The sequence below is a fragment of the Rosa rugosa genome, chromosome 2 (genome assembly GCF_958449725.1).
Source record: "Rosa rugosa chromosome 2, drRosRugo1.1, whole genome shotgun sequence".
In the NCBI taxonomy this organism is placed as follows: domain Eukaryota; kingdom Viridiplantae; phylum Streptophyta; class Magnoliopsida; order Rosales; family Rosaceae; genus Rosa; species Rosa rugosa.
Genome location: NC_084821.1, coordinates 43,289,336 through 43,315,027, shown reverse-complemented (window position 1 = coordinate 43,315,027; position 25,692 = coordinate 43,289,336). Strand labels below are relative to the sequence as shown.

At 38.5% G+C, this 25,692-nt stretch overlaps 3 protein-coding genes and 1 long non-coding RNA gene across 5 annotated transcripts; 2 read left to right on the top strand and 2 right to left on the bottom strand.

Moving 5' to 3' along the window:
- Positions 1-652: 652 nt before the first annotated feature.
- Positions 653-13,074, bottom strand: LOC133734716 (DNA mismatch repair protein MSH5-like). Of its 2 annotated transcripts, XM_062162329.1 has the most exons (7): positions 12,971-13,074; positions 3,290-3,321; positions 2,289-2,383; positions 1,835-1,907; positions 1,424-1,487; positions 1,051-1,205; positions 653-924 (listed from the first exon to the last, which is right to left on the bottom strand). In XM_062162329.1, the coding sequence occupies exons 1-7, from the start codon at positions 13,007-13,009 to the stop codon at positions 819-821; spliced, it is 564 nt and encodes a 187-aa protein (XP_062018313.1). In that variant the 5' UTR covers positions 13,010-13,074; the 3' UTR covers positions 653-818. The 2 variants fall into 2 exon arrangements, 1 of the variants encoding a protein (XP_062018313.1); XR_009858533.1 differs by lacking the exons at positions 653-924; positions 1,051-1,205; positions 3,290-3,321; positions 12,971-13,074 and adding an exon at positions 1,980-2,060 and having other exon boundaries at positions 2,289-2,581.
- Positions 13,075-13,210: 136 nt separating this feature from the next.
- Positions 13,211-14,939, top strand: LOC133734715 (large ribosomal subunit protein uL2m). Its single transcript, XM_062162328.1, has 2 exons — positions 13,211-13,409; positions 14,255-14,939. Exons 1-2 carry the CDS (start codon positions 13,304-13,306, stop codon positions 14,737-14,739), a joined length of 591 nt encoding a protein of 196 aa, XP_062018312.1. The 5' UTR covers positions 13,211-13,303; the 3' UTR covers positions 14,740-14,939.
- Positions 14,940-17,679: 2,740 nt separating this feature from the next.
- LOC133728858 (uncharacterized) lies at positions 17,680-21,205 on the bottom strand. The gene is made up of 2 exons (XR_009856073.1): positions 20,472-21,205; positions 17,680-18,281 (listed from the first exon to the last, which is right to left on the bottom strand). It is a non-coding gene; the product is annotated as an uncharacterized LOC133728858 (long non-coding RNA).
- Positions 21,206-21,804: 599 nt separating this feature from the next.
- On the top strand, positions 21,805-25,173 carry LOC133730798 (probable LRR receptor-like serine/threonine-protein kinase At3g47570). The gene is made up of 4 exons (XM_062158319.1): positions 21,805-21,847; positions 21,954-22,313; positions 22,537-24,543; positions 24,673-25,173. The coding sequence occupies exons 1-4, from the start codon at positions 21,805-21,807 to the stop codon at positions 25,068-25,070; spliced, it is 2,808 nt and encodes a 935-aa protein (XP_062014303.1). The 3' UTR covers positions 25,071-25,173.
- Positions 25,174-25,692: the final 519 nt, after the last annotated feature.

Here is a 25,692-nt window from a genome sequence, read left to right as displayed (position 1 = left end):
CCATGATCCCCTTCCCGTACTACAACTATTCCTTTTAAGCGGGACTTGCATGCATTTTCTCTGATCGGAATTGTGACCGGCCAGCATTTAGATGCAATAATTGTTCGTGTATATGCCTGCTGAGTGGTGGGCAACTGGAAAGAAAGAAAAAATATTCATCTTTAAAGTGAAAAGTACTCCGTCATGTCAAGTGTATTGTTATTAACTTCTTCTAAGTACGGATTAGTCTCTGGACCTGAAAAGTCTTTGAAAATACCGTGTGATTGAAAAAAAAAAAAAAAAACATTCATAGATTCAAATCATTCAATGATTACATTTGGGTCCTTAATCCTTATCACCTGGGAATCTTGCTTTCTCATCATCATATACTAGTTGGCCTATGAGCCCGTTACCAAATTTAGCAATAATGGTATACAGATGCTAAAAGCATATGTATTATTCGTGTAACGTTAAATGCAAAGCAACAAATAAAAAAGGTGATGCTGCCTCAATTATAGAAAAAGAGAATTGCTCAACTCAATCAAATAGAAAAGATAAGATTCCGTATCATACAACATGATAAGATATGGATATGATATGGACGAGTAGGTGCTTGAATTCCTAAAAGCTCACCGAATAAAGAAATTGGTAAAATTTATATATATATATATATATATATATATATATATATATATATATATATATATATATTACATATAATAAAAATAAAAATAAACAGAAAAGGCCACTAACCTTATTCAACATGCCAAATACAGAAAACCTGAAACTGAATCATGTCAGGTTAATTTCCTAAGAAAATTCAGCAAATAGTTCAGAAATTACCCTTCTTTTGCTCTACCAATGCCCATATGGCTAGGATGCTTATCTGTTTGGAATATCTGCAACGCCTCATGAGCTGCAGCATCAAGTTTTAGAAAATTGTTTCTATTTTGGTTGTAAAGGAGTGCATTTATCCGAGTATCATACCAGAACCAGTTCAACACCAGACCCCCATCCCTCACCCCTAATGAAAAGAACAGAGCTCACTCACAAAGACACATAAAAAGATACAATGAAACTTCTATAACAGAATCGATTGCAATAGATGCATTGCCGCATTCCATTTGTTCAAGTGTGTCTACAATCCTTTCATTCTCTAATATGGCAAGAAGACCTCCACTGGTACGAACTTGAACATCACTTCCCATGTCCATCATAGAACTCAACTGCAGTGGACAAATATAAACGATGAAGTTTATGGTGAAGTACCAGACAAATATGTCAACTCGTCTCCAAACAAAAGAGAGGTATCTAGTTATTCACAAAACAAGAAATCAAAATGATTCCCTAAGAGGCTGAATAAACCATTTATATTCAAGGTATAGTATATCAATAGCACCATAAGAACAAATAAATACACAAGATAGATAGCTTTCCTACTTACATAACAAATTCTTTCCTTGATGTCGAACCCATCATCCATTCCTGTTACTCGAAGATATATCAATCTGTAAATTTCATATGAAAATAAATAAATAAAACATAATAATGATGATGAGCAAAACTAATAATGGTGCGTAGTTTTTCAACATCTCCCCAGCATGGACGTGAACGAATGAAGATTATAATCTATGTTTTATCGATAATGTGAAGTAGATTGCAACAACCTATCTGCATAGCATTTTTTTTTTCTTTTTCATTTGATGGTCAGATCTATCCGCAAAGCCTAAAAATACCCGTTATACTAAAGGCATTCATGAGATATAATTTATCTTCAACCTGCTAAATTAAGCCAAGTTTACAATACTCCCAATGTCTAAAAAATTTAATGCATGTATTGCTGATGCTTCTATACCTGTGCCATGCTTGCTCATAGCTAAATACTGAACTTTTCACAAGCTTCACAGTAAAAGCCTCTGTTGTTCCATCTGCAATACTTTAAAAAGTAAACAACGGCTGACATGCTGAAATCCATAGCCAACCATATAATGGCAACATACCACTTCGTTGTAAAGCAGACAAGAAAGCTTCCTCGCTTTTTGTGCTTGTTTAGATGATCAGTGGCTTAGCTTGATATTTCACTAAAGAAATGTTATAGCCATACAGAAACAGATAAGATGCATTACGTTTTGCTTGCTGAACAGTAACTGAACTGACATAAGGTATAAACTAGAGTAGATTACTTTTTGGTTACAAACACTACATAATTTGTCTAAGAAGAAAACCAATCAATTTTCATTATCAGGAAGAAGAATCAAACCAATAGGAGTAGAGAAAATAGGCTTCATACAGAAACATGAATCGCGTACCCATATCAATTAGGGGGAAGTCCATGCTGCCATCTTCCCAAACTTCCATCACGTGAAGTTGGCGAATACTGGAATCATAATAAGAAACTCCCACTCTGAAAAGTAAGATTTTCAAAGCCATGAATTTCGGACTCTACTGTTTGATTAATAGTAAAAGGGCAAAGCATATATAGCAGATAACATGAGCAACATTGGCTACAAGTCATAACAAAGGCAAGTATATGCGGTTGATAACAAAGATACGCTATGGGGCTTTGGTATATATGGAAATGGAGGTGTAGCATCATCTTGGATCATACTTTTAAATTTCCATTTTGGCCTTCTCTAATTATTCATCAGTCTACCAGAGAATTTTTTGAAGCAAATATGATTACACATGCTAAACCTCCAAGACAGGTGGCTCAGCTGTGTTGGCATTTTTCGCCTAAGGATTGGCTCAAGTTAAATGTTGATGGTAGTTTGCATAAAAATACTGGGATTATATGTGCTGGAGGAGCCCTTCGAAATGATAGGGGGGAATGGATGAATGGGTTTTCTGCCAAGTTGGGCATTGGTCAAGTTATTGAAGCTGAACTTTGGGGACTTCTGAAAGGAATGGAAATGGCTTGGCAGAATGGCTGTAGACGTTTGAAAATAGAAATGGATTCACTTGTTGCGGTAAAGTTGGTTCTCTCTCCCATTGCTCATCTCCACCCTCTTTATAGTATTGTGGCAAACTGTCAAGAGCTTTTGAGTAGGGTTTGGAATGTGTCCCTTAAACATGTTTACAGAGAGTGTAATTCAGTGGCTGATTTGTTAGCGAATATTGGGCATGGTTATGAACCTGGCTGCAGATTCTTTAGCTCCCCTCCTATTGATGTCGTGCCTCTTCTGGAAGCTGACCTTTTGGGCTTGTCTAAGCCAAGATTAATTGTGTTTTAGGTTTCTTGTCCTTTGCCTTCGGGTATCCTTGTAATAAAAAAAAAACAAAGATACGGTAAAGCCAACAACCGAGGACTCACCGATGGCCTTGTCGAATGCATGCCATGTACACCTGCATTTAAATTCAGAAAAAACAAATCACTTAAAATAGCGAACCACACTAACCAAAGAGAGCAGAATTAATTACAAATCGGATATAGTTTTTCTCATATACTCAAAATACTGCCATTCTAGCTTGCGTAGCTACTGGAATGAAAGCATATAGTCTATGCGATTATATAGTATTTGGTACCTATGAAGAATTAAAACCGAAATTTAAAGAAAAATGAGATGAATGTGATAACCAAGAACGATATAGTCCAGCTTGATAGTCCAGCTTGCAGGTCATTGCATTGATCAGTAATTCAATTCCAATTACTCTGAGAATCAATGACAGATCCTAAATCAAAGTCTATTGATTTACTGATTGTTAACCGTTTCTTATATCTGCTTTCAAACCAATATATTCTGTAAATCACACAATTAGTTCTTACCTTAGATAGCCTACAGTCTTTGTATAAATCCAACCTTTGTACTGTAAAAGAATCATAAAATACAAATAGATTATTCCAATCTTTTCTTCTGTTCTTTATGGTATCAGAGCCTGATTTTTTTTTCCTCCAATCTCCGGTCTCATGGCCTCCTCATCCGCCACTGAGAACACTCCTTCTGTTTCCAACTTCCTCACCATTAAGCTTGACCGAACAAACTATCCCCTATGGCTTGCCCAGATCACCCCCATTCTGAAAAGTAGAAAACTATGGGGTTTTGTTGATGGTACCAATCTGTGTCCCCTTGCTTCCTAAAAGACAAAGCAGGACAGCTCACTGATCAAGTTAATCCGGACTTCGAGCCTTGGATTCTCCAAGATCAAATGGTCCTCAGTTGGATCAATGGTTCTCTTACTCCCAAAGTCCTCTCAACTGTCGCACGCTCCACCTCTTCGCATGCTACGTGGACTGCATTGGCTACCCGATTTGCTTCTCAATCACAGCACCGTGTTCTTCAACTCCGAGCCGAACTCCTTCGCACCACTCGAGGTACTATGTCTATCTCAGATTACCTGGACAAACTCAATTCCATTGCAGACAACTTGGCCCTTGCCGGTTCTCCTGTTCCTGATGCGGATCTTGTCAACATTGTCATGACCAATGTTGGCCCCCTTTACGAAACAACGGTCAGCTCCGCTCAAGCACGTGATGCTCCTATCACGTATGAAGCCCTTGAAGCTCTTCTCCTCAGTGCGGAACGCCGCATCTCTGAATATGCTCATCCTGCTGCTGCCGAAGGAATCCATGCCCTTCATGCCACTCAATCTAGGGGACGAGGTCGGAACACATTCATCTCTGGACGTGGCCACGTGGGGGTTCCAACCGTGGAGGATCATACTCTCATGGAATGATAAATTCCAGTTTTGCTCATTCTAGAGGGCGTGGTACGTTCTCTCATTCTCGTGGCTCCTCTGGGTCTCGTAGGTCTTCCATCTTGGGTCCAGCCCCAGGTACCACTACCAGCAATGGCAACTCCTTCCTCAATAATGGTCGCATTCAATGCCAAATCTGCTCTCGCCCAGGCCACTCTGCTATTGACTGTTTCAACCGGCTAAATTTGTCTTATGAAGGTCGTGTCCCATCTTCTCGGCTAAATGCCATGACTGCTCATCACACTCCTTCTGAAGAAACATGGTTGACAGACACAGGGGCCAATTCTCATGTGACACCAAACCTAGGTAATATTGATACTCCTAAATCTTATAAAGGTCTTGATAATCTTGGTGGAATTAATTCTGATTCTGGATTGTCTATTAAACACATTGGCTCGTCTAAGTTTAATTCTTCCTCTTCCTCTTTTCATCTCAATGATATTCTTCATTGTCCCTCTGCATCTACGAATCTTCTCTCAGTCTACAAATTCACTATTGATAATCATTGTTATTTTATCTTCTATCCTAATTACTTCTGTGTTAAGGATCTGAAGACGGGGAAGATGCTCTACCACGGGAAGAGTGAAAATGGCCTTTATCCATTACGGTTCCCTTCAAAAACATCCAAAGTCTCTCGTTCATTGGCTTATGTTGGCTCTCGTGTCTCCGCTGAAACTTGGCATTCTCGCCTTGGTCATGCGTCTTCTACTATAGTATCTAAAGTATTGTCTAATAAAGCTGTTCCAGTATTGGGATCAAGCAACTTCTCTTTTTGTCAATCATGTCCATTAGGGAAAATTACAAAACTTCCCTATCAATTATCAGATTCTGTTTCAAATTTCCCATTAGAATTAATACATTCGGATGTTTGGTGCTCCTCTCTATTATCTCATCAAGGTTTTAAATATTATTTACTCTTTGTCGATGACTATTCCCGATACTCTTGGATTTATCCAATGAAACAAAAGTGTGAAGTTTTTCAATTATTTATCACCTTTCGTACTCACGTGGAAAAATTATTTAATCGTTCTATCAAAACACTTCAGTGTGATGAAGGCGGTGAGTACAAGAGTCATATTTTTCAATCCTATTTATCCACTAATGGAATCTTCCAAAGATTTTCTTGTCCAAAACACCCTGAACAAAACGGTTTGGCTGAACGAAAGCATCGCCATATTGTTGACACTGGACTCACTCTTTTAGCCCATGCACATATGCCATCCACGTATTGGGTTGACTCGTTCAATACGGCAGTGTATATCATCAATCGTCTTCCATCCCGAGTTCTTAACTATGCCTCTCCATATGAACAACTTTTTCATCGTGTGCCTCAATATCACTCTTTAAAGGTCTTTGGTTGTGCTTGTTTTCCTTATCTTCGTCCCTATAACTCTTCAAAACTACAGTTACGGTCCAAACGTTGTGTGTTCTTGGGTTATTCACTCAATCATCAAGGATATCGTTGTTTTGATCCTTCTTCAGGTCGTATTTATTTGTCTCGTCATGTGTTATTTGATGAATCGAGCTTTCCATTTACCGAACCTACTCTCACTTCAAACTCCTCCATTAATTCCTCAACAGATCAGTCCATATTAATTTTTGGCCCATTATCAGGCCCCAGTCCATCTCTATCTCCAAGTCCTTCTCCTTCTCCTTCTCCACGTATATCTGATCCTCCACGTCAATCTCACCCTCCTTCCCCATCTGCCGCAAACGCTCCTCCTCCTCCAGCCCATGAACGTCCACCACCCACACCGTCTATACAAGTTTATACTCGCAACCCACAACGCCCAGTTCTTACTTTTGGTGATTCCTCTCAATCTCACTCTCCATCTTCCTCTTCTCCCCCAAATCAGAGTATTCCCACAATAATTTCGCCCTCCTCTTCCCAAACAGATGCATCACCAATTACCCACACCGATCCCCATTCATCCACCCCCCTCCCTACTAACAATCCAATTCCACCATTGTTATCCTCTCCTTTGGTGTCACAGGTGCAAAATCATGGAGGCATCGTAACTCGCAGCAGACATGGAATTAGCAAGCCCAATCCCAAATATGCTATGCACTCTACTCTCCTCGCTCTTCCTCTTGAGCCTACTTGTTATACACAAGCTGCAAAGTATCCAGAATGGCGTGAAGCAATGAATCATGAGTTCAAAGCATTGCAACAGGCAGGTACTTGGTTCTTAGTTCCACCATCCTCCTCAATGAATATTCTTCCTAATAAATGGGTATTCTGAATCAAGAAACGATCAGATGGAAGTGTTGAGAGATATAAGGCCAGACTCGTCGCCAATGGCTTTCATCAGCAAGAGGGCCTTGATTATACTGAAACATTCAGTCCAGTTGTTAAGCACTCCACTATTCGCCTAGTTCTTGCTCTTGCAGTCAGTCATCGTTGGCCAATTCGACAGTTAGATGTCCAAAATGCTTTTCTCCATGGTTATCTTAATGAGGACGTCTATATGAAGCAACTTGTTGGCTTTGTCGATCCTAAATTCCCACAACATGTCTGTAAGCTCCGCCGTTCTTTATATGGTTTAAAACAGGCCCCTCGGGCTTGGTTTCGGTGCTTTTCGGATTACTTAGAAGAACTTGGCTTCCTGGAATCACGGGCTGACTACTCTATGTTCACATTCAACAATAGAGGCATCTATATCATTCTTCTCATTTATGTGGATGACATATTGATCACGGGTAACAACTCTTCTCACATATCACACCTTATTCATAATCTCAACTCCTTATTTTCTATGAAACATTTGGGCTCTATTCATTACTTTCTTGGTATTGAGGCTGTCTATAATGGTGATCATTTGCATCTGACACAACATAAATATATTGTGGATTTGTTGAAAAAGACCAAGCTCCATGATTCTAGACCTTATCCTACACCTGTTTTATCTGGCAAGAAGCTTAGTGTCTATGATGGTGTCAAGTTAGAGAATCCTTCTGAATATCGCAGTATTGTTGGGGCTTTACAGTACCTCACTCTCACTCGTCCTGATATTTGCTATGCTGTCAATCAAGTGTGTCAATTCATGCACTCACCAACTAATGTTCATTGGGTGGCAGTCAAGAGAATCCTACGGTATTTGAAGTATACTCTTAATCATGGTTTAGTTTATCAGCCAGGTTCTCACAAGTTAGTTGCCTATTCGGATGCCGGTGATCCGGATGATCGTCATTCCACTGGTGGGTTCTGTGTTTATTTTGGTCCCAACTTGATTTCTTGGAGCTCAAAGAAACATAAAACAGTCTCCCGGTCCAGTGCTGAAGCTGAGTACAGGCAGCTTGCCTACACAGCTGCTGAGTTGTCTTGGCTACGGTCTCTGTTTCGTGATCTTAATGTATTTCTCTCATGTCCCCGGATCTGGTGTGATTATATCAGCTCTATATCTTTGGCCTCCAATCCCGTATTCCATTCCAGAACCAAGCATATAGAAGTTGATTACCATTATGTGAGGGATAAGGTTGTTCGACAAGAGCTGGCAGTTTCCTATGTGTCTACTGTTGACCAAACAGCTGACATCTTCACCAAGGGCTTATCTACTCAACGTTTCCAATTTCTTGCATCCAAGCTTCCGGTCCGTGCTCGTCCTCTCAGCTTGCGGGGGAATGATAACCAAGAACGATATAGTCCAGCTTGATAGTCCAGCTTGCAGGTCATTGCATTGATCAGTACTTCAATTCTAATTACTCTGAGAATCAATGACAGATCCTAAATCAAAGTCTATTGATTTACTGATTGTTAACCGTTTCTTATATCTGCTTTCAAACCAATATATTCTGTAAATCACACAATTAGTTCTTACCTTAGATAGCCTACAGTCTTTGTATAAATCCAACCTTTGTACTGTAAAAGAATCATCAAATACAAATAGATTATTCCAATCTTTTCTTCTGTTCTTTAGAATGATCCAATTTCCTCTTCTATATTTCCTCAGCAAATCCCAAAGTGGTGAGAAAGTCAAATTCCTGAGCCTTATGATCTTAGCTTAAAATCTAACATAACAGGAAAGAAGGATCAGTTTTGGTTTCAATTGAGTAGCGGTTTCCCTAATTTGGATATCAAGTAAAACCTGGACTACAAACTCGATTTCAGGCAAACCATATTGGAAATAATTATGAGCTGTCTTGTCTTTAGCTACAAAAGAAGAAAAGAAGTGTGAAAGGGACAGGAACTATTCCTTTTGCTTTCACTTTCACTTTTCCTTTTTCCTTTCACTTTTCACCTTGTCTCCTTCTTTTCCTTTTCCTTGTTTTATGGCTTTCCTTGTCTAGTTGTTCTTTAATTCTGTTTTGTCTTCCTCCATTTATAGGACCATATCTTGTACTCGTTCTATGAGATTAATATACAGAAAACATCATATGAAGTAATAGTAGAAACATTCCACAAATAGTTGTCTTTCATTTTTTTCATTATTTGTCTTTCATTTTCAACATGGTATCAGAGCAGGAATTCAAAGCCTGACTCTATGCTCCTTCTACTGGGAGTATGATGAATTTCACCTCCAATCCCGCTGCTTTGATGAATGAATTTGCTGCCTATCTCAACAAGAGGCAGATGCATGGTGAAAAAGAAGAATCAACTATAACTGGGAGTGAAAGCCACACTCCACTCCTTGGAAAATTTGCTGGCTTTCTTGCAGAAACTGATTGTGTCCCACATGAAGAAGCCTCAGGTATTCTAAAATCCTTCTCAACTGCTCTAAATGTTTGTGCTGTGGATGATTATTGGATTATAGACTCAGGAGCTTCGGATCACATGACAAATAAGCTTAAAAACTTGCATGATTTTGAAAAATTGTCCACCCCTTCTAAAGTATCAGTAGCAAATGGCCAAAGTGTTTCTGTTTTAGGGAAAGGAAAACTAAAATTACTTTCCAGTCTCATTGATTCAATTGCTCTTTATGTTCCTTCCTTTCCTTTTCAACTTCTATCTGTTGGAAGAATTATACATACCTTGCAATGTCTTGTGATTTTCTCTCCTCATAAGGTTATATTTCAGGATCTCATCACCAAGAAGACCATTGGTGAAGGTTTCTTCTTGAATGGACTTTATTACCTGTCAAAAAACTCCTTTCCCTCCAAGGTTTTTCAAACTAGTTTAGCTCAAGATCATCATCTTTGGCATCAGCGTTTGGCTCATCCATCTGAGAATGTGTTGTCTTTTTTGTTCCCTAATATGCACAAGGCAGTTAATCAATGTGATGTCTGCCATTTGTCAAAATCTTCTAGATTACCATTTACTTCTTCTTTGTCTAGGGCTAGTAACCCTTTCGAAATTGTGCATTCAGACATTTGGGGTCCAGTTCTTGAGTCCTATGATGGATTTAAGTATTTTGTAACATTTGTAGATGATTTTACGAGGATTACTTGGTTGTATCTTTTGAAACTAAAAAGTGAAGTTGTGGATGTTTTTAAGGATTTTCATAAACTTATCATCACTCAATTTTCATCATCTGTTCATATTTTACGATCTGATAATGGTTCTGAGTATATGTCCAATAACATGTCACAATACTTGAGCTCACAAGGCATTGTGCATCAAACTAGCTGTGTTGGTACTCCTCAACAGAATGGGATTGCCGAGAGGAAAAATCGAGACATTCTTGAAAAAACCAGAGCTCTTATGTTTCAAATGAATGTTCCCAAAAAATTTTGGTCTCAAGGTGTTCTCACTGCCACATATCTCATCAATAGATTACCTAGCAGAGTGCTTGGTTTCAAATCTCCTCTTGAAGTGTTGAAAGGCAGAAAGATTGATCTGTCTCACTTGAAAGTCTTTGGCTGCACATGTTTCGTTCATATTCAAGCTCATCAACGTGATAAACTTGATCCTAGAGCTGATAAATGTGTTTTCCTAGGATATTCATCTACTCAAAAAGGGTATAAATGCTACAATCATGCTACTAGGAAACTCATTGTCTCCAGGGATGTAAGATTTGATGAAGTTACTCCTTATTTCACAAGGAAATCATGTGATACTGGACAGGGGGAGTTCCTATCTGATATGTTCCCAAGTCCAAATCTCCCTATTGTTGAGGATTGCAATCCTTCTATAAATCCTGTTGTTCCAGTTCAAGAAGCTCCAGCTCTCCCTACTGTTGAGGATTGCAATCCGTCTATCAATCCTGCTGTTCCAGTTCAAGAAGTTCCAGCTGTCCTTTCTGATCCAGAGATTGATAGGCAATCTGTTGATGAGCCCACTGCTCCATCTGCAGTTGTTCTTCGTAGAAACCCTCCATGAGAACGAGGTCCTCCATCAAAGCTCAATGATTATGTAACGTACAATGCAAGGTATCCAATGACACACTTCATCTCTTATAATAAATTTTCATCTGCTCATTCTGCATTTCTGAGTGCCCTTGATAATACTCATGAACCTCAAAGTTTTGAGGAAGCCAATCATCTTGCTGAATGGAAGCAGGCTATGACAGATGAACTTCAAGCTCTCAATGATAATAATACTTGGAGTATTGTTCGAATTCCTAAAGGAAAGAAAGCTGTAGGTTGCAGATGGGTTTATAAGACCAAGTTTCACACTGATGACACGGTGGAGAGACATAAAGCTCGTTTAGTGGCTCGTGGTTTTACTCAAACATATGGGGTAGATTACAAGGAAACTTTTGCTCCTATTGCTAAAATGAACACAGTAAGAGTTTTGTTATCAGTTGCAATTAATCATGCATGGCCTCTCTACCAAATGGATGTCAAAAATGCTTTCTTACATGGTGATCTTGAAGAGGAAGTCTATATGAGGTTACCTCCCGGTCATTCTCAATCTCATGATCCTGATATAGTGTGCAAGCTTCACAAAGCCATCTATGGCTTAAAACAATCTCCACGTGCATGGTATGCCAAACTTAGTTCAGTACTTGAAGAAGTCGGTTTTCACAGAAGTAATGCAGATTCTTCATTGTTCATTCGCATTGGCTCAACCAACAAACTTCTAGTGCTTATCTATGTTGATGATTTAATCATAACAGGTGACAATGCTGAAGAGATTGAGTTGCTCAAACAATCGCTTCGAAACAGGTTTGTTATCAAAGATTTGGGGATTCTTAAATATTTTCTTGGTATCGAAATGGCTACTTCTCATAAAGGCCTATTTCTTAACCAAAGAAAGTATGTTCTTGATTTGCTGCAAGATGCAAATATGAAGGATTGCAAACCAGCTCGCACTCCCCTTGACAGTAAGCTGCAACTTGATGTATCAAGTAAGTCTCCCTGTAATCTAGCTGCCTATCAAAGATTAGTTGGTAAGCTTATTTATCTCACGATCACTCGACCTGACATTGCTTACGCTGTAAGCATTGTCAGCCAATTCATGCATGCTCCAACTTTGGCTCATCTTCACATTGTAAAGAGAATCCTTCGTTATCTCAAAGGTTCCGTTGGTAGAGGCATTTTGATGAAAAACAATGGAGACACTCACATAATGGGATACACTGATGCTGATTGGGCAGGTAACTCCCTTGATCGTAAATCCACTATTGGCTTCTGCACATTTGTTGGTGGTAACCTGGTTACTTGGAAGAGCAAGAAGCAAACTGTTGTTGCTCGTTCTAGTGCAGAAGCTGAATACCGAGCTATGGCCTCCACTGCTTGTGAGCTTATTTGGCTAAAAGGTCTCCTCTCTGATTTGGGGTTCCCTACTAGTCAACCAATGTCCCTTTTCTGTGACAATCAAGTTGCAATGCACATTGCTTCTAATCCAGTCTTTCATGAAAGAACCAAGCACATCGAGGTTGATTGTCATTATATTCGAGCTCAAGTTCAATCCAAAATTATTGATACTCATTACACTCGAAGTCATGACCAGCTGGCTGATATTTTCACCAAATCTCTCTCCACTGCTCAGTTCCATCGAATTCTTGGCAAGCTTGGCTCAATGAATCTCCTTGATCCAGCTTGAGGGGGAGTATTGGAAATAATTATGAGCTGTCTTGTCTTTAGCTACAAAAGAAGAAAAGAAGTGTGAAAGGGACAGGAACTATTCCTTTTGCTTTCACTTTCACTTTTCCTTTTTCCTTTCACTTTTCACCTTGTCTCCTTCTTTTCCTTTTCCTTGTTTTATGGCTTTCCTTGTCTAGTTGTTCTTTAATTCTGTTTTGTCTTCCTCAATTTATAGGACCATATCTTGTACTCGTTCTATGAGATTAATATACAGAAAACATCATATGAAGTAATAGTAGAAACATTCCACAAATAGTTGTCTTTCATTTTCTTCATTATTTGTCTTTCATTTTCAACAAACCAAAACAGAAGGGACAGAAATGGAAAAACTGACCTGAGGTAGAGCTTCGGTTTCGTCCATTTCCTCCTCCATTTCGGCGACCGAGTTGCGACTCAGACGAGCAGAGAGAGAGCGAGTCGGCTCAGTCAGAGAGAGTCACCAAGTTCTGGGCGGGAGAAGTCCGGACTCGCTTTATATAGGTACCCGTAGTAGTGGTTTTGTTGGACTGGGCTTCAAAGAGTGAGGCCCAAATAAACAAAAAGCCCAAAAAGAGACACAGAACCTAATTTTTAAAATGGTGAAGGCTGGAGTTAAATTTACAGAGCACACGAAGTAGTACTGAGAGGAAACAGAAGAAAACCCGAAACCCAGATCGGAAGGGATCGAATGGCTTTGTGGCGAGCTCGTGCGGTTTCGTCGGCGCTGTTCAATAGGCTCCTCAGCCGCTCCAGCGCCACCGACACCGCCGCCGCCCACCGCAGTTTTTCCACAGGTACCCATCGATGTTTCCTTTTAAACTCATTTAGTTAAAATGAGGGAGAAATTTAGAGAAATGAGGGTTTCGTTGAATTTTTTTAGGGGGAATTTCGATGTGGGACTGAGCTTAGTGAAAGATTGGGTTTAATTGTTGGATAAGGAGTGTTAGAATTGGAATGTGTTGATGTTATTTGCTTTCTATAGAAGATGGGGGATTCTGTTGTGAATGTACTGCATTCCTCGGGTTAATGATGGTGGAAGCGTGTATAGAATTTACTGAGCTTAGGTTGATTGGGTTTAGATGGGTACAATTCAATTCATATGGTTTGATTTACGCGTGAGTTTAATTCAAATCACTTGAAATTGGTTGCTGCTAGGCAGCTTGTTGATTGTTGGGTTTGGTTTTGGGTTATTGCCCAGTAACTCGATCGGTTGTTCTCGGTGTTGGATATGCTGAAGTAGATTTCTAACTTTTTTCTGTGGTTGTTTGTGTTGTTATTGTGCTTTGCATATATTGTTGCTCATTTAGAATATAGGAAAAATGGTCGATCAGAACATCCTCATCAATAGCTTTATCAAACAAACAAAAAATTCGTGGGACTGTAAGTGCAGTATTAAAAAAAGAAAAAATGCTTTGAGGTTGAGCCCAGCCAGATTTCGGGTTCCACCCTGGGTTCATCTTCAGCACTGGGAGATTTAGGCAAATTGTTGAATGAAGCTCAATTGTTTATATTGCAGTGCGAGCTTGATTCATTAGGATTTCTGAGTTTTGTTTGTGAATGTTAAGTAGTTTGGTTTCGTAAACTTTTGATGCAAAAATGAGTCTTACTGATAGATATTGCTTTACTTTCCATGATATAGGGGGTACAAATAGTCAGTTTTTTACTTATGACATTAATTCACAATACGGAAGTTGCATGCCGCTTGCTGCTATGCACATTCAAGCCAAAATACACAACATTGAGTTAAACCCTGGTCAAGGTGGCAAGTTAGTTCGGGCTCCGGGAACTTGTGCAAAGATTTTGAAAGAACCCACGTCGAAAGGTTGTCTTGTGAGACTGCCTTCTGGTGTTGAAAAGTGGATTGATTCCAAGTGCCGGGCCGTTATCGGTGAGGTCCCAAGTCAAGGCAAAAAGCCTAAGAAGCTCTATAAAGCTGGGCAAAGCCGGTGGTTAGGCATCAGACCAACAGTGCGAGGAGTGGCAATGAATCCATGTGATCATCCCCATGGTGGAGGGGAGGGCAAGAGCAAGAGTAGTGGTTCTCATGGAAAATGTTCTCGAACACCTTGGGGCAAGCCTTGTAAGGGTGGATACAAGACTGGACCCAACAAGCGTAAGAAGTAATGTTCATCATTTTCTTTGTTTTGACACTACTTTTTGATTGAGCTTTTTGATGAATTCAGATATCAAAAATGTCTGTTCTTAGATATTTAACTCATGATAAACTTTCAAGGTTTTCATACCTTTTTCTTGAAGTTGGTTTGTAGATCAATCTGTATTGGCTTAAGTTTTAGAAATAAAGGATGTTCGATGATGGTAGCTCATATTCATTTTCTTGTTGGGTCATGCTAATATGGCATGGGTATTAAATCTGCAGAAATTGCTCAGGGAAGGTTGTGAAGCTAGAAGTTGATATGCAAAAGAGCTCCTTGATTCACATATATATATATATATATTTTTTTTTCTGAGTTTGATTCAAATCTTTTAACATACATCTTTCAGCAATTTTATCATGTGAAATCTCTGAGAATCATCAGGCCCTCGTTTACCCAAGAAAAATGAATTAGTGCTTCAGAAATTCATTTGCTTTTCATCTTGAAACATCTACTCGAGCATAATGATCAGATAAGTGTTGGTTCCGAATGGAATGCAAACATTATATTCCAAAGAGTATTGTCTAAATGTAAAATTAGGAACATACTTGAACCTTTATCAATTTATTCACGTTGTTACTTGACATCTCTAACTGTAATCCAAAAAGGGAATGTAAATTACCAAGTTTGTTAGGCCTTCGAAAAGTCTCCTCAGCATGGTCTAATAGAACTAAAAAGGAGTGCATCCATAAAAATAAATAAATGAAAACTAGAGTACCAAAATCACTGCTTTTCCTATCGGCTGCTTCCATGGTTTGGAAGCAGGTTATCTGTTGTGATTCAATCTACAAGGACCTTGGTTTTGATTGGAATGGATGGGTTTGTGTCAATGCCTTTTGTCAACATAGTATCAGGGAGGTTTACAGTGGTGGGCTATCTTTTTCTTCAGTTATCGGGTATTTGTGGAAGTGGATAAATACAACCATTTTCTGTGAGAACTTATTGGTTTCCTAACAGGCTGCTAGGGACAATGCTCCGGGTTATGATACTATTGAGAAGGGAGAGTCAATATGTAAGGCATACTTGGTGTCAATATTCCCTGTAAAAAGGTCAAAACCTTGTCCTAGTTGGTACAAACCTAATGTTGATAGTGCCAGAGCATACATGGTGGTAAAATTGGAGCTGGTGGTATATTCGAGACTCTGGTGTATGGATTGAAGGCTTTGCACCCCGGGCCATATTCTAGTAGCCGGAAATGCTTGATTCGAAAGCCTGGGACTCCTACTTGGTTTAAAATAATAAAATTGGCAGTGAAGCTCAAAATTGAGCGCTTAGATACTGGATGTGACTCTGAAGTCCTTGTTCATCTGATGCAGTAGGGTGTGAATGATTTATGATTTATCAGCTCCTGATAACGTGGTACATATCTGTAGAGAAATGAACAATGTCGTTGATATCTTATCTAAATGCTGCCTTGATGGTGATCTTGGTGTGCAATACATGGAACAGCCTCCTTCATATATAAGTCTAGCTCTGTCAGCTGATTTGAGAGACAGTCCTAGCTTTAGGAAAGTTTCTGTAATGCAATTGTTCTGTTTGTTGGGCCTTTGGCCTCCATTTATCAAAAAAAAAAAAAAAATTACTACATTTCCATTGGGATATTCATTTTAACAACTGCGTTTTTCACGATCATGAAATTGTTACATAGACTTGAACGACTTAAACGATAAAAGCAGTCTGAACGATTGATTTTTAGCCTCACTTTTTAGTGTCTATTAGTCAATTCTTTGGACGTCTTGTGAGGTTCAATAGACAGAAAAGTGAGCAAGTTGGAATCAACCAGAACCAGCAACTCATAGAAATGATTAAACATACAGATAGAGAGCCAGAGAAGCAATACCTCCACACATCTCTAGTTGCTACCTGCATGCGAGCAATGTTGAGAAATCCGATCCTATTGTCGATAGTGTTGTTGCTGGTCCAATACTGGTCTATGGCCACGGCAGCACAATCGAACATCAGCACAGACCACTCTGCTCTTCTTGCTCTCAAATCTCATATCACCAATGACCCTCAAAACATGATCTTGACCAACTGGTCAACCCCCAGCTCCATTTGCAACTGGGTTGGCGTTACTTGTGGTGCACGGCATCATCGAGTTACTGTCTTGAATCTCTCTTACATGGGTGTCACAGGCTCCATTCCTCCGGAGTTAGGAAACCTATCATTTCTTGTTGAGCTGCGCTTCAGAAATAACAGTTTCCATGGTACCATTCCCCAAGAATTGTCTCGTCTGCGCCGCCTGAAGATTCTTAGTTTCGGATTCAACAACTTCAAAGGTACCATTCCTTCATGGTTTGGTGCCTTATCCGAACTTCAAATCTTTAGTTTGTATGGTAATCAGTTTTCAGGTTTAATTCCCACCAACATCTTCAACTTCTCTGCAGTGCAACTAATTGATCTTACATACAACCAACTATCAGGTACGTGCCAGCAATCTATCTAAACCTAAACCGCTTAGTGATAATCATAATGTTTTTTACCACTACAAGAAAAAACATGTTTAACAACATGCAATTAGCGTTGTCAATCACTTTTGACAACGTTTGGCGCATGTTGTAGATGCCAGAGTCATTAAAAGTCCTCGAGTCCTTAACATCGCGCTTTGCATGTTGTCAAAAAGAGGTGAAGCACGTTGTTGTAATTATTCAACAATGAGCTCTGCACGTTGTCATAAATTTTCAACAACGTTTCAAGTGCATGTTGTAAGTTTTAACAACACTCTCAGCATGTTGTCTTTAGTTTTCGACAGCATACATGGTATGTTGTCATATTACATACGTTGTTACAACGTTTCAGCATATATTATTGCACCCAATTTGTTGGGCTATGCTTTCCTGTACCTCTATAAACATTCACCATTACTTAAACACATTCACATGCCAATATTAGTACACGTACACTAACCATGTATGAAAAATATACATTTCATTAGGAGTGCCACATTCTCTTATACATATGTTCTTTACAAAACATGCATGACAAAGTACTGGATTCTTTGTTCACCAGCATTGACAAAACATGCATGGTACTTCCTGACCTACATAAATTCTCTAGTAAAGCAAAATGTACCTGCTACTTCAACTACTAAGGAAGCATTTCAATGGAGCTTTTGGGCCATGCAAGAGTGCTTCCTATAGCTTCACCAAGTTGTTTGGCATCCATGGTTAATCTGTACACTTCCATAGTCTGATACTCATCAAACACCACATCAACCCAAACCTTCCAACAATTTCGTCCAAGAGGCACACAATGAACTTTTGTACTTGGATTTGTTGAAGAGATCATTCCTTCAGCTACCACTTCATCTTCTTCATAATTGTTCCAATTCAAAAGTGCACATCTGCTATTTTCAAGATCATTGCTTGGAGCATTGATTGGTCCACTTCCTCCTCTTCTTTTTCCCCTTCTTTTTCTGTTCTTCATCACCTCTTTTCCTCTTCTTTGTCTGTTCCTTTTCTCTATCAAATTGCAGCCATTGTTTCTCCATCTTGACAGAAACTGTACCTCAAACTAGAAGGCACGAAATCATATATAGCATAGGCACATTAGTCCTTCTGAACTTAGAACTTAGAACTTAGAACCACTACTACAGTACCACTCAATTGCTATTCCTTCTAATCTAATTAACACTTTGACAAGGACAAGTATTAACTACACAGATACAGAAGCACAAGTTACAGTCATCACAAATAATAATACATGCATTCTAATTGAAATAATCTGTAGAATAAGTTTCAGTGCAACAACCAAGATACATGAATCGATGGTAGTTTTTCTGTAAAACAAGGTACAAGAAGACTAATGAAAAGGAAATTATGTGGACATTATATGAATGATAAGAACTTTCTAAAGATTATCAAGGAAAAGGAAATTCAATAAATAGTTGTAAATTTCATTATGCAACATGATACCAGTGACTGAGAATGGCTGACTTATTGCATTCCTGTTCTGTAGAGTCTCTTAATGAAAAACTACACACAGCAGGAAAGCCAGAATAATGAAACATCATATATTTTTGAGGAGTAATAAAGATTTTGACAGCAATAAAAGACTTTATAAGCTGAGGAGTAGTCAAGAAGTAGCTATTTGTTTGTCTCATGGGGTTGGAATTTGGCCCAGAAAGGAAACCCCCCAATCCCTTTTAGACAAAAAGCATATAACTCAAGGATCAATATGTACAGAAGAATCCATTCAAGTAGTTTAATATCTACTTGGTTTTTAAAATGATAACTCAAGGAGATTAAATAAAAATTTATTTGATCACAAGGTTAAGGGTGTATAGATTCAGAGTATGCTTGCCCAAACACATAGAGATAAGAAGTTGGAAACAATGTGATCCAAACAAAGAACCAGGAGGGAAATGGTGAACAGAAAAAGACTTGGAAAAGAAACAATGAATTTACAGCAAGGGTTCTGAATCAATGCAATAGATGACAGACACATAGACACACAGTGCACGTTATAGGTTTGATAGCTTAAATCCTAGTTTGTTTTAGGAATCAGGAAACTAGCCTTGGTTTAGGGTATGAATTTTCCCTCGGTTATATTAGCGGATCAATCATACAAATTTGAGTCTTGGATGCTATCACTTTGGCAGTTTAGTAGGTGCCACTGATTTGAAGTTGTGACATTGCTGAAAACTATAATTAATTCCTTCTCTGGCAATGACCTCAGAAGCAATAAAACCAACTACTTTGTCTTTGTGGTGGCATAATCTGTTTTGATAATATAATTAATGTAGGGTTTGGTGTGTCTATGGCTTTCAGATCACATCCCCTGCTGCATTCTTTTCTCATGTCAATATTTAAAAAAAGTATGAAAATAGCACTTGCTAACCACCAAGGCTTTATGTTTCTGTTAACACTCAAACAACATTATAGTAATGTATATAGTGCCATCACTTTTTCAGACCAAAAAATTGGTAAAGAGGTCTATGGTTAGGTATAACGAATTAACTATTTCTGAAATCTACTAACCAAATAGCAGTGGAACATGTATGAGATACCCAGGTTCTCATCTTCTTTTTCTGAGATACCCACAAAATCCTACTAAGTACCTTATTTAGGATATGTTTTACAAATTCTCACAACTAATTCAAATATAAACCACTTTTGATCGACCTTAAGACATCATATAAGTGTTGTTCATACTAATTCTAAAATCAACACCACATTTGCTGAAAACAGTAGTGAGTAGTGACACAATTGTAGATCCCTATTTAGCAATGCTCTTACAACATATTTTACTTGGTGACCTTCCATGCTAGACATATTGTTCTCTTTTCTCACCATTTCTCAACAACCAAGAAACCAATAAACCCTTATACATTATGCAAATCTAATCCTCCCAAGAAGAAACACAAAACATATTTTATCACTGAGAAAGTCGCAATATTGGCTATAAACCATTACAATTTAGTGATACTATCGAATTTTTACATAAAACTCACTATCTAGCATGAATCATCTTTATTTTCAATGCACACCAAGTGTTCGACAAAATGCCAAATCAGGAAGAACAAGCAAAACATGAACAAGCGAATGAATAACAGTGTTTTGCATCTGCGAGACTAAAACCTGAGTTCATCAAACAATTTTCAAACAAGAACATGATGATTAGAATGAAATAGGAACCTAGCTAGATGATGAAATTAAAGGTGCGAAACGGTGGAACAGGTAATATGAAGAAAGAAAGAAGTACCTTCGTAGCCGTAACGCCGGAAATGCATTAGAGATTGACAACCGAGGTCGGCGGAGTCAGTGGCGCGGTCGACGGAGCCGAGGCAGAGGATGAACTAGTAAGGACGTAGCCGACGCTGGGCGGCGCTTGGGAGGTATGGGACTACGGGAGGGATTGGAGGAGCTCAGCCAAAGGCAAACTCGACCCTGCCGTCGGCTAAGCAGGACGTGCTCGACGGCGGCGACGCCGGACAAGCAGTCTTGCTCCATAGTGAAGTCGTCGATCCAATTGAGAGTGACGACGGAGGGAAGCGATCGTTTCGGGCGGTTTAGGGTTTGAGAATTGAGAGCTTCAGAGCTCAATTCTTCAAGCCCAGGATTTTATATGTTTTGGGTCTATGATGGATTTAGAGAGCTGATGCTTCTTTTTTTTACTGACTTTAGTCAACAGGCCCTTTTGTTTTTTTTTTTTTTTAATCTTTTATCTCAAAGTTTCGACCGCGTTAGCTGCACGTTGTTGTTTTGAAAATATTTAACAACATGCACTCCTACTTGTTGATACATTAATTGACAACAAGTAGACAACAACGTGCAAACTGAGTTATCGATAACGAAATTAACAACATGCAAATGACGCATGTAGTGGTAAATAATTTAATACAACACTCTTTCTGCGCATGTTGTAGAATATTAGAGATGACAACGAGCATTTACAGCATGTTGTAAATATGATGTTGTCATAGACTATTTTTCTTGTAGTGTACGCACCAACGGGACTTTTCTAGTGCACATTTAGTTAATAATATTGTTCTTACTGATTGGAAATTTGATGCGAAATTATGTTTTTACCTTAAATTATGTAGACATCTATTTGCAACAAATTCTCTTGAAATATCATGCTGTTTCTAAAATCTTGACAATTTTTTTGTCTCAGTTTTGGGGGTATTCCAATTTAAGTTTATGCTAGGTTTTGTTCTTCTTATACTTCATTAAAGAAAGGAAACGAAAGAAGAGAAGGTGCAATCTCTTTAAGTTTCCTTTTTTCTTATGTCTCTTGATAAACTAAAAGTAACTATACATAGTATTAGAAGAATCACGAATCTCTCCCACTTTCCCGTTTTCTTTTGTCTGTGTTTTATCATGTTTTGTAGACCTAAGAAGTAACTATCAAGTGTTAGACTAATTAGGACTACAATAAACAAAGTTTTACCAAAGTTATACCTAGCTATATATGCACGTATATACCTGGTTAATCTAGCTATAAGAGAAATTTTCTCTGTTAGTCAAATTTTCCTTCTTTTTCTGTGGAACAAATATTAACAGGTAGCATACCAAGAGAAATTGGGAACTTAACAATGCTGAAGTGGATTGGCCTTGACTATAATAATCTCATCGGAGGTATGGTTCAGACTTTAATTTGTTGCAGGGCATTAGATGAGTAAACGGTCTATATATAGCAGGGGGTGTATAATGAGTTTAGTACATATATGTGTTGATTTTTCAGAAATTCCAAATGAAATTGGCACTTTAGATCAGCTGGAGCAGATAAACGTAATACACAATGCCCTAGAAGGGCATGTTCCTGGGGCTATCTTCAACATGTCTTCTTTGGCTGCATTGTCTCTAACAGGAAACAACTTGAATGGTAGACTTCCAGACAATATATGTCAACATCTTCCTAGTATTCAAGAGTTGTATTTGGGAGACAACCAGTTTGTCGGTCCTCTTCCATCCAAATTATGGCAATGCAAAGAGCTTGCTGTATTATCATGTTGGTCTAATAATTTCAGTGGAAGCATACCCAAAAATATAGGGAACTTGACCCAGATAAAGCATATTGATCTTAGCTTCAGCAACTTGACAGGTACCTGAAGTTTCCTATCAACTCCATTTTCGCTTCTATTATTCTGTTGTTCCTATCTCTTTATGTCATCATTATTTATTATTAAATATTAAAGAAGATATTTAACCATGAGTTCAAAGTATCATAACCAATAGATTTAGCATCCAAGGATTCAACGAAATTGTTAAAAATGACAAGGCTCTAGAGTTAAACTTCGGTATGACATTAATTATATATGTGGCAGGTACTATACCAGATGAGATTGGTGATCTTCCAAACTTAGACCTTTTGATACTTGAATCAAACAATCTCAATGGTCTCATCCCATCCAGAGTCTTCAATATGTCAACAATACAAACACTCTCATTTGCTCTTAATGATTTATCGGGTAGTCTCCCTGCAAACATCGGACTTGGGGTTCCAAACTTGCAAACCTTTTTTGTATCAGGGAATGAACTTAGTGGACTAATCCCCAACTTCATATCTAATGCTTCCAAGATCACAGTGCTAGACATGGCCGTTAACTCATTTTCAGGGTTTATACCTAGCACAGTTTGTGCCTTAGAAAACCTTCAATGGCTTAACTTACAGGAAAACTATTTGACTATTGATACTTCTAGTCCAGAAGTAAACTTTTTCTCTTGTTTGGCCACTCTTAGAGATTTGAGGACATTAGCCTTGTCCGACAATCCATTAAACACCAGCTTTCCTGCTTCCAATAGGAATCTCTCTAGAGTAGAAGATATTAATTTAAGCAATAGCAACATGAGGGGTGGCATTCCCAGCGATATTGGCAATATGAGCAGCTTGATAGCCTTAACCCTGGGATACAATCAATTAAGTGGACCAATTCAAACTACAATAGGAAGCCTAAAGAATCTCCAAGGGTTGTACTTGTTTGATAACCAACTGCAAGGACACATCCCATATGAACTCTGTGAACTAGAAAACCTAGTGTACTTACTGTTGGGTGGTAATCAACTCTCCGGTTCTATACCTTCCTGTTTAGGAAATCTAGCCACATCACTAAGAACTCTATCATTGAACTCGAATTTGTTAACTTCCACTATACCATCTACCTTGTGGAGACTCCAATATATCCTTCATGTAAATTTATCATCCAATTCTCTAATTGGCCTTCTCTCAGAAGATATTGGTAATTTGAAAGTTGTGACAGATATTGATTTATCAAGCAACCATTTATCTGGGATTATACCAGGAAGCATTGGGGGTCTTCAAGATTTGGTCAATCTCTCCTTGGCAAGTAACAATTTAGAAGGCCCTATTCCTACTTCATTTGGCAACATGCTAAGCCTGGAACTCTTGGATTTATCCAAAAACAGTCTATCTGGGGAGATTCCAAAGTCTCTAGAAGCACTCTTGCACCTTAGCTATTTGAATCTGTCTTTCAACAGACTCCGCGGAGAAATTCCAACAGGTGGGCCTTTCAGAAACTTCTCTGCTCAATCATTTGTCTCAAATAGTGCACTTTGTGGCGCACCCCAACTGCATATTGCAGCATGCAAAAACAGAACAATCAAGCTGCATTCCACTAAAGCTAGAGGATCCATCTTGAAGTACGTTATTCCAGGGATCTTGTCAGTGATACTCTTAGTGACCTGTATATCGATGTTGATATTACGCAGAAAAAGGCATGTGGAAGTTGCAAGAGAGACTACCTTGTGGCCTCAACTTCAATGGAGAAGAGTTTCATATCAAGAGCTTCGAACTGTGACTAATGGATTTAATGAAAGCAACTTGCTTGGCAGTGGGGGGTTTGGCTCGGTGTATAAAGGAACACTATCAGATGGGATAAATATTGCGATAAAGGTTTTCAATTTACAGCTAGAAGGGGCATTCATGAGTTTTGATACCGAATGTGAAATGCTAGGCAATATTCGTCATAGAAACCTTATCAAAATCATCAGTTGTTGCAGCCAAATTGATTTCAAAGCCGTGGTACTGGACTACATGCCTAATGGGAGCCTAGAGAAATGGTTGTATGCTCAAAACTTTTCTTTGAACATCCTGCAGAGGTTGAGTATCATGATAGATGTTGCATCGGCATTGGAATACCTTCATCATGGTACTGAAATACCAATTGTCCATTGCGATTTGAAGCCCAGCAATATATTGTTAGATGCTGATATGGTTGGACATGTTGCTGACTTTGGTATTGCAAGACTCTTGGGTGGAGGAGATTCCATGACTCAAACCATGACGCTAGCCACAATCGGATATATGGCTCCAGGTGATGTACTTGCTAGTTTTTTTTTTTGGTTGACTTTATATGATTATTTCCTGAACTATGAAAAAAGTTTATTTATAAGTTATATATTTTCATGAATTATAGGCTAATTTATATGACATACTAATGCAGAGTATGGAACGGAAGGAATAGTTACCAGAAGAGGAGATGTGTACAGTTTTGGTGTTGTACTTATGGAAACTTTCACAAAAAGGAAGCCGACAGATGAAATGTTTGTTGGGGAAACAGGTTTAACGCAATGGGTTGCAAATTCCTTACTTTCGGGTGCAATAGTTGAAGTTGTGGATGCCAATTTACTTGGGGCAGAGAATGATTTTTCTTTTGTGAGCAAGACAGATTGTTTATCATCCATAATGAGATTAGCTCTAAGCTGTTGTGCAGAGTCACCAGAAGGAAGGATAAATATGCAAGATGCTGTAGTCACACTTAATAAAATCATGATCAAGTTTTTGAAGGACGCTGCAGGAGGTGTGGTTTTACGCCGCCATCTTGCTCAACAGCCCCTTTAGTTGATGGATTCTGATGCATATCATGGCCTTTGATTCAGTCCTCAACAGACATAATCCGCCCTGGGCTTCAACATTGTCTTTACACTTCTAGCCTAGCAGTTAAATCAGGTCATGTGTTTAATCATATTCTGTATAGACCGTCTTTGGTGCAATGTCTATTTAAAACACAAATGTCGTTTTATCTATAAGATTACAAACAGCTGAATAGACCACTATTACATATGAAAGGATTTTCTACTGTGTAGTGTGTGCCTGTGTGGTGTTTTTATTTGTACACAAAATAAAGTGAATTGAATTATTTTTATTGAAATTATAATTCACTAAATGTTATTATTAAATTGCAAACAGTTTAAATATATACATGTGATTAATTATATATAGCTGAAATTCACACTTTAACCTTTCGAATCAATCAAGTATTCTTAAGAAGAATGAAGCAGATGCTTATTCAAAACAAAAAAACAAAATAAAACAAAAAATGAAGCAGATGCAAAAGGGCAAGTCTTAGAAGTTAGAATGCTTACAGCTTGGGGTTCTCCATTAATTTTGCTTTCCCATAGTTGTGGAAATGAGGTGGCGAGTTGGATTGTTACCATATACTCCCAGGGCCTGCATAACGCAT

Bases quoted from the DNA above. Each gene is read 5' to 3' on its own strand.
- LOC133734716 (XM_062162329.1), bottom strand. From the start codon at position 13,009: ATGGAGGAGGAAATGGACGAAACCGAAGCTCTACCTCAG. The intron at 3,322-12,970 runs GTCAGTTTTTCC...ATTTAAATGCAG, and splicing joins AAACCGAAGCTCTACCTCAG to GTGTACATGGCATGCATTCG. The intron at 1,488-1,834 runs GTATAGAAGCAT...TGAAATTTACAG, and splicing joins TATGAGCAAGCATGGCACAG to ATTGATATATCTTCGAGTAA.
- LOC133730798 (XM_062158319.1), top strand. From the start codon at position 21,805: ATGCTGAAGTGGATTGGCCTTGACTATAATAATCTCATCGGAG. The intron at 22,314-22,536 runs GTACCTGAAGTT...TATATGTGGCAG, and splicing joins TAGCTTCAGCAACTTGACAG to GTACTATACCAGATGAGATT. The intron at 24,544-24,672 runs GTGATGTACTTG...ATACTAATGCAG, and splicing joins AATCGGATATATGGCTCCAG to AGTATGGAACGGAAGGAATA.
- LOC133734715 (XM_062162328.1), top strand. From the start codon at position 13,304: ATGGCTTTGTGGCGAGCTCGTGCGGTTTCGTCGGCGCTGTTCAATAGG. The intron at 13,410-14,254 runs GTACCCATCGAT...TCCATGATATAG, and splicing joins CCACCGCAGTTTTTCCACAG to GGGGTACAAATAGTCAGTTT.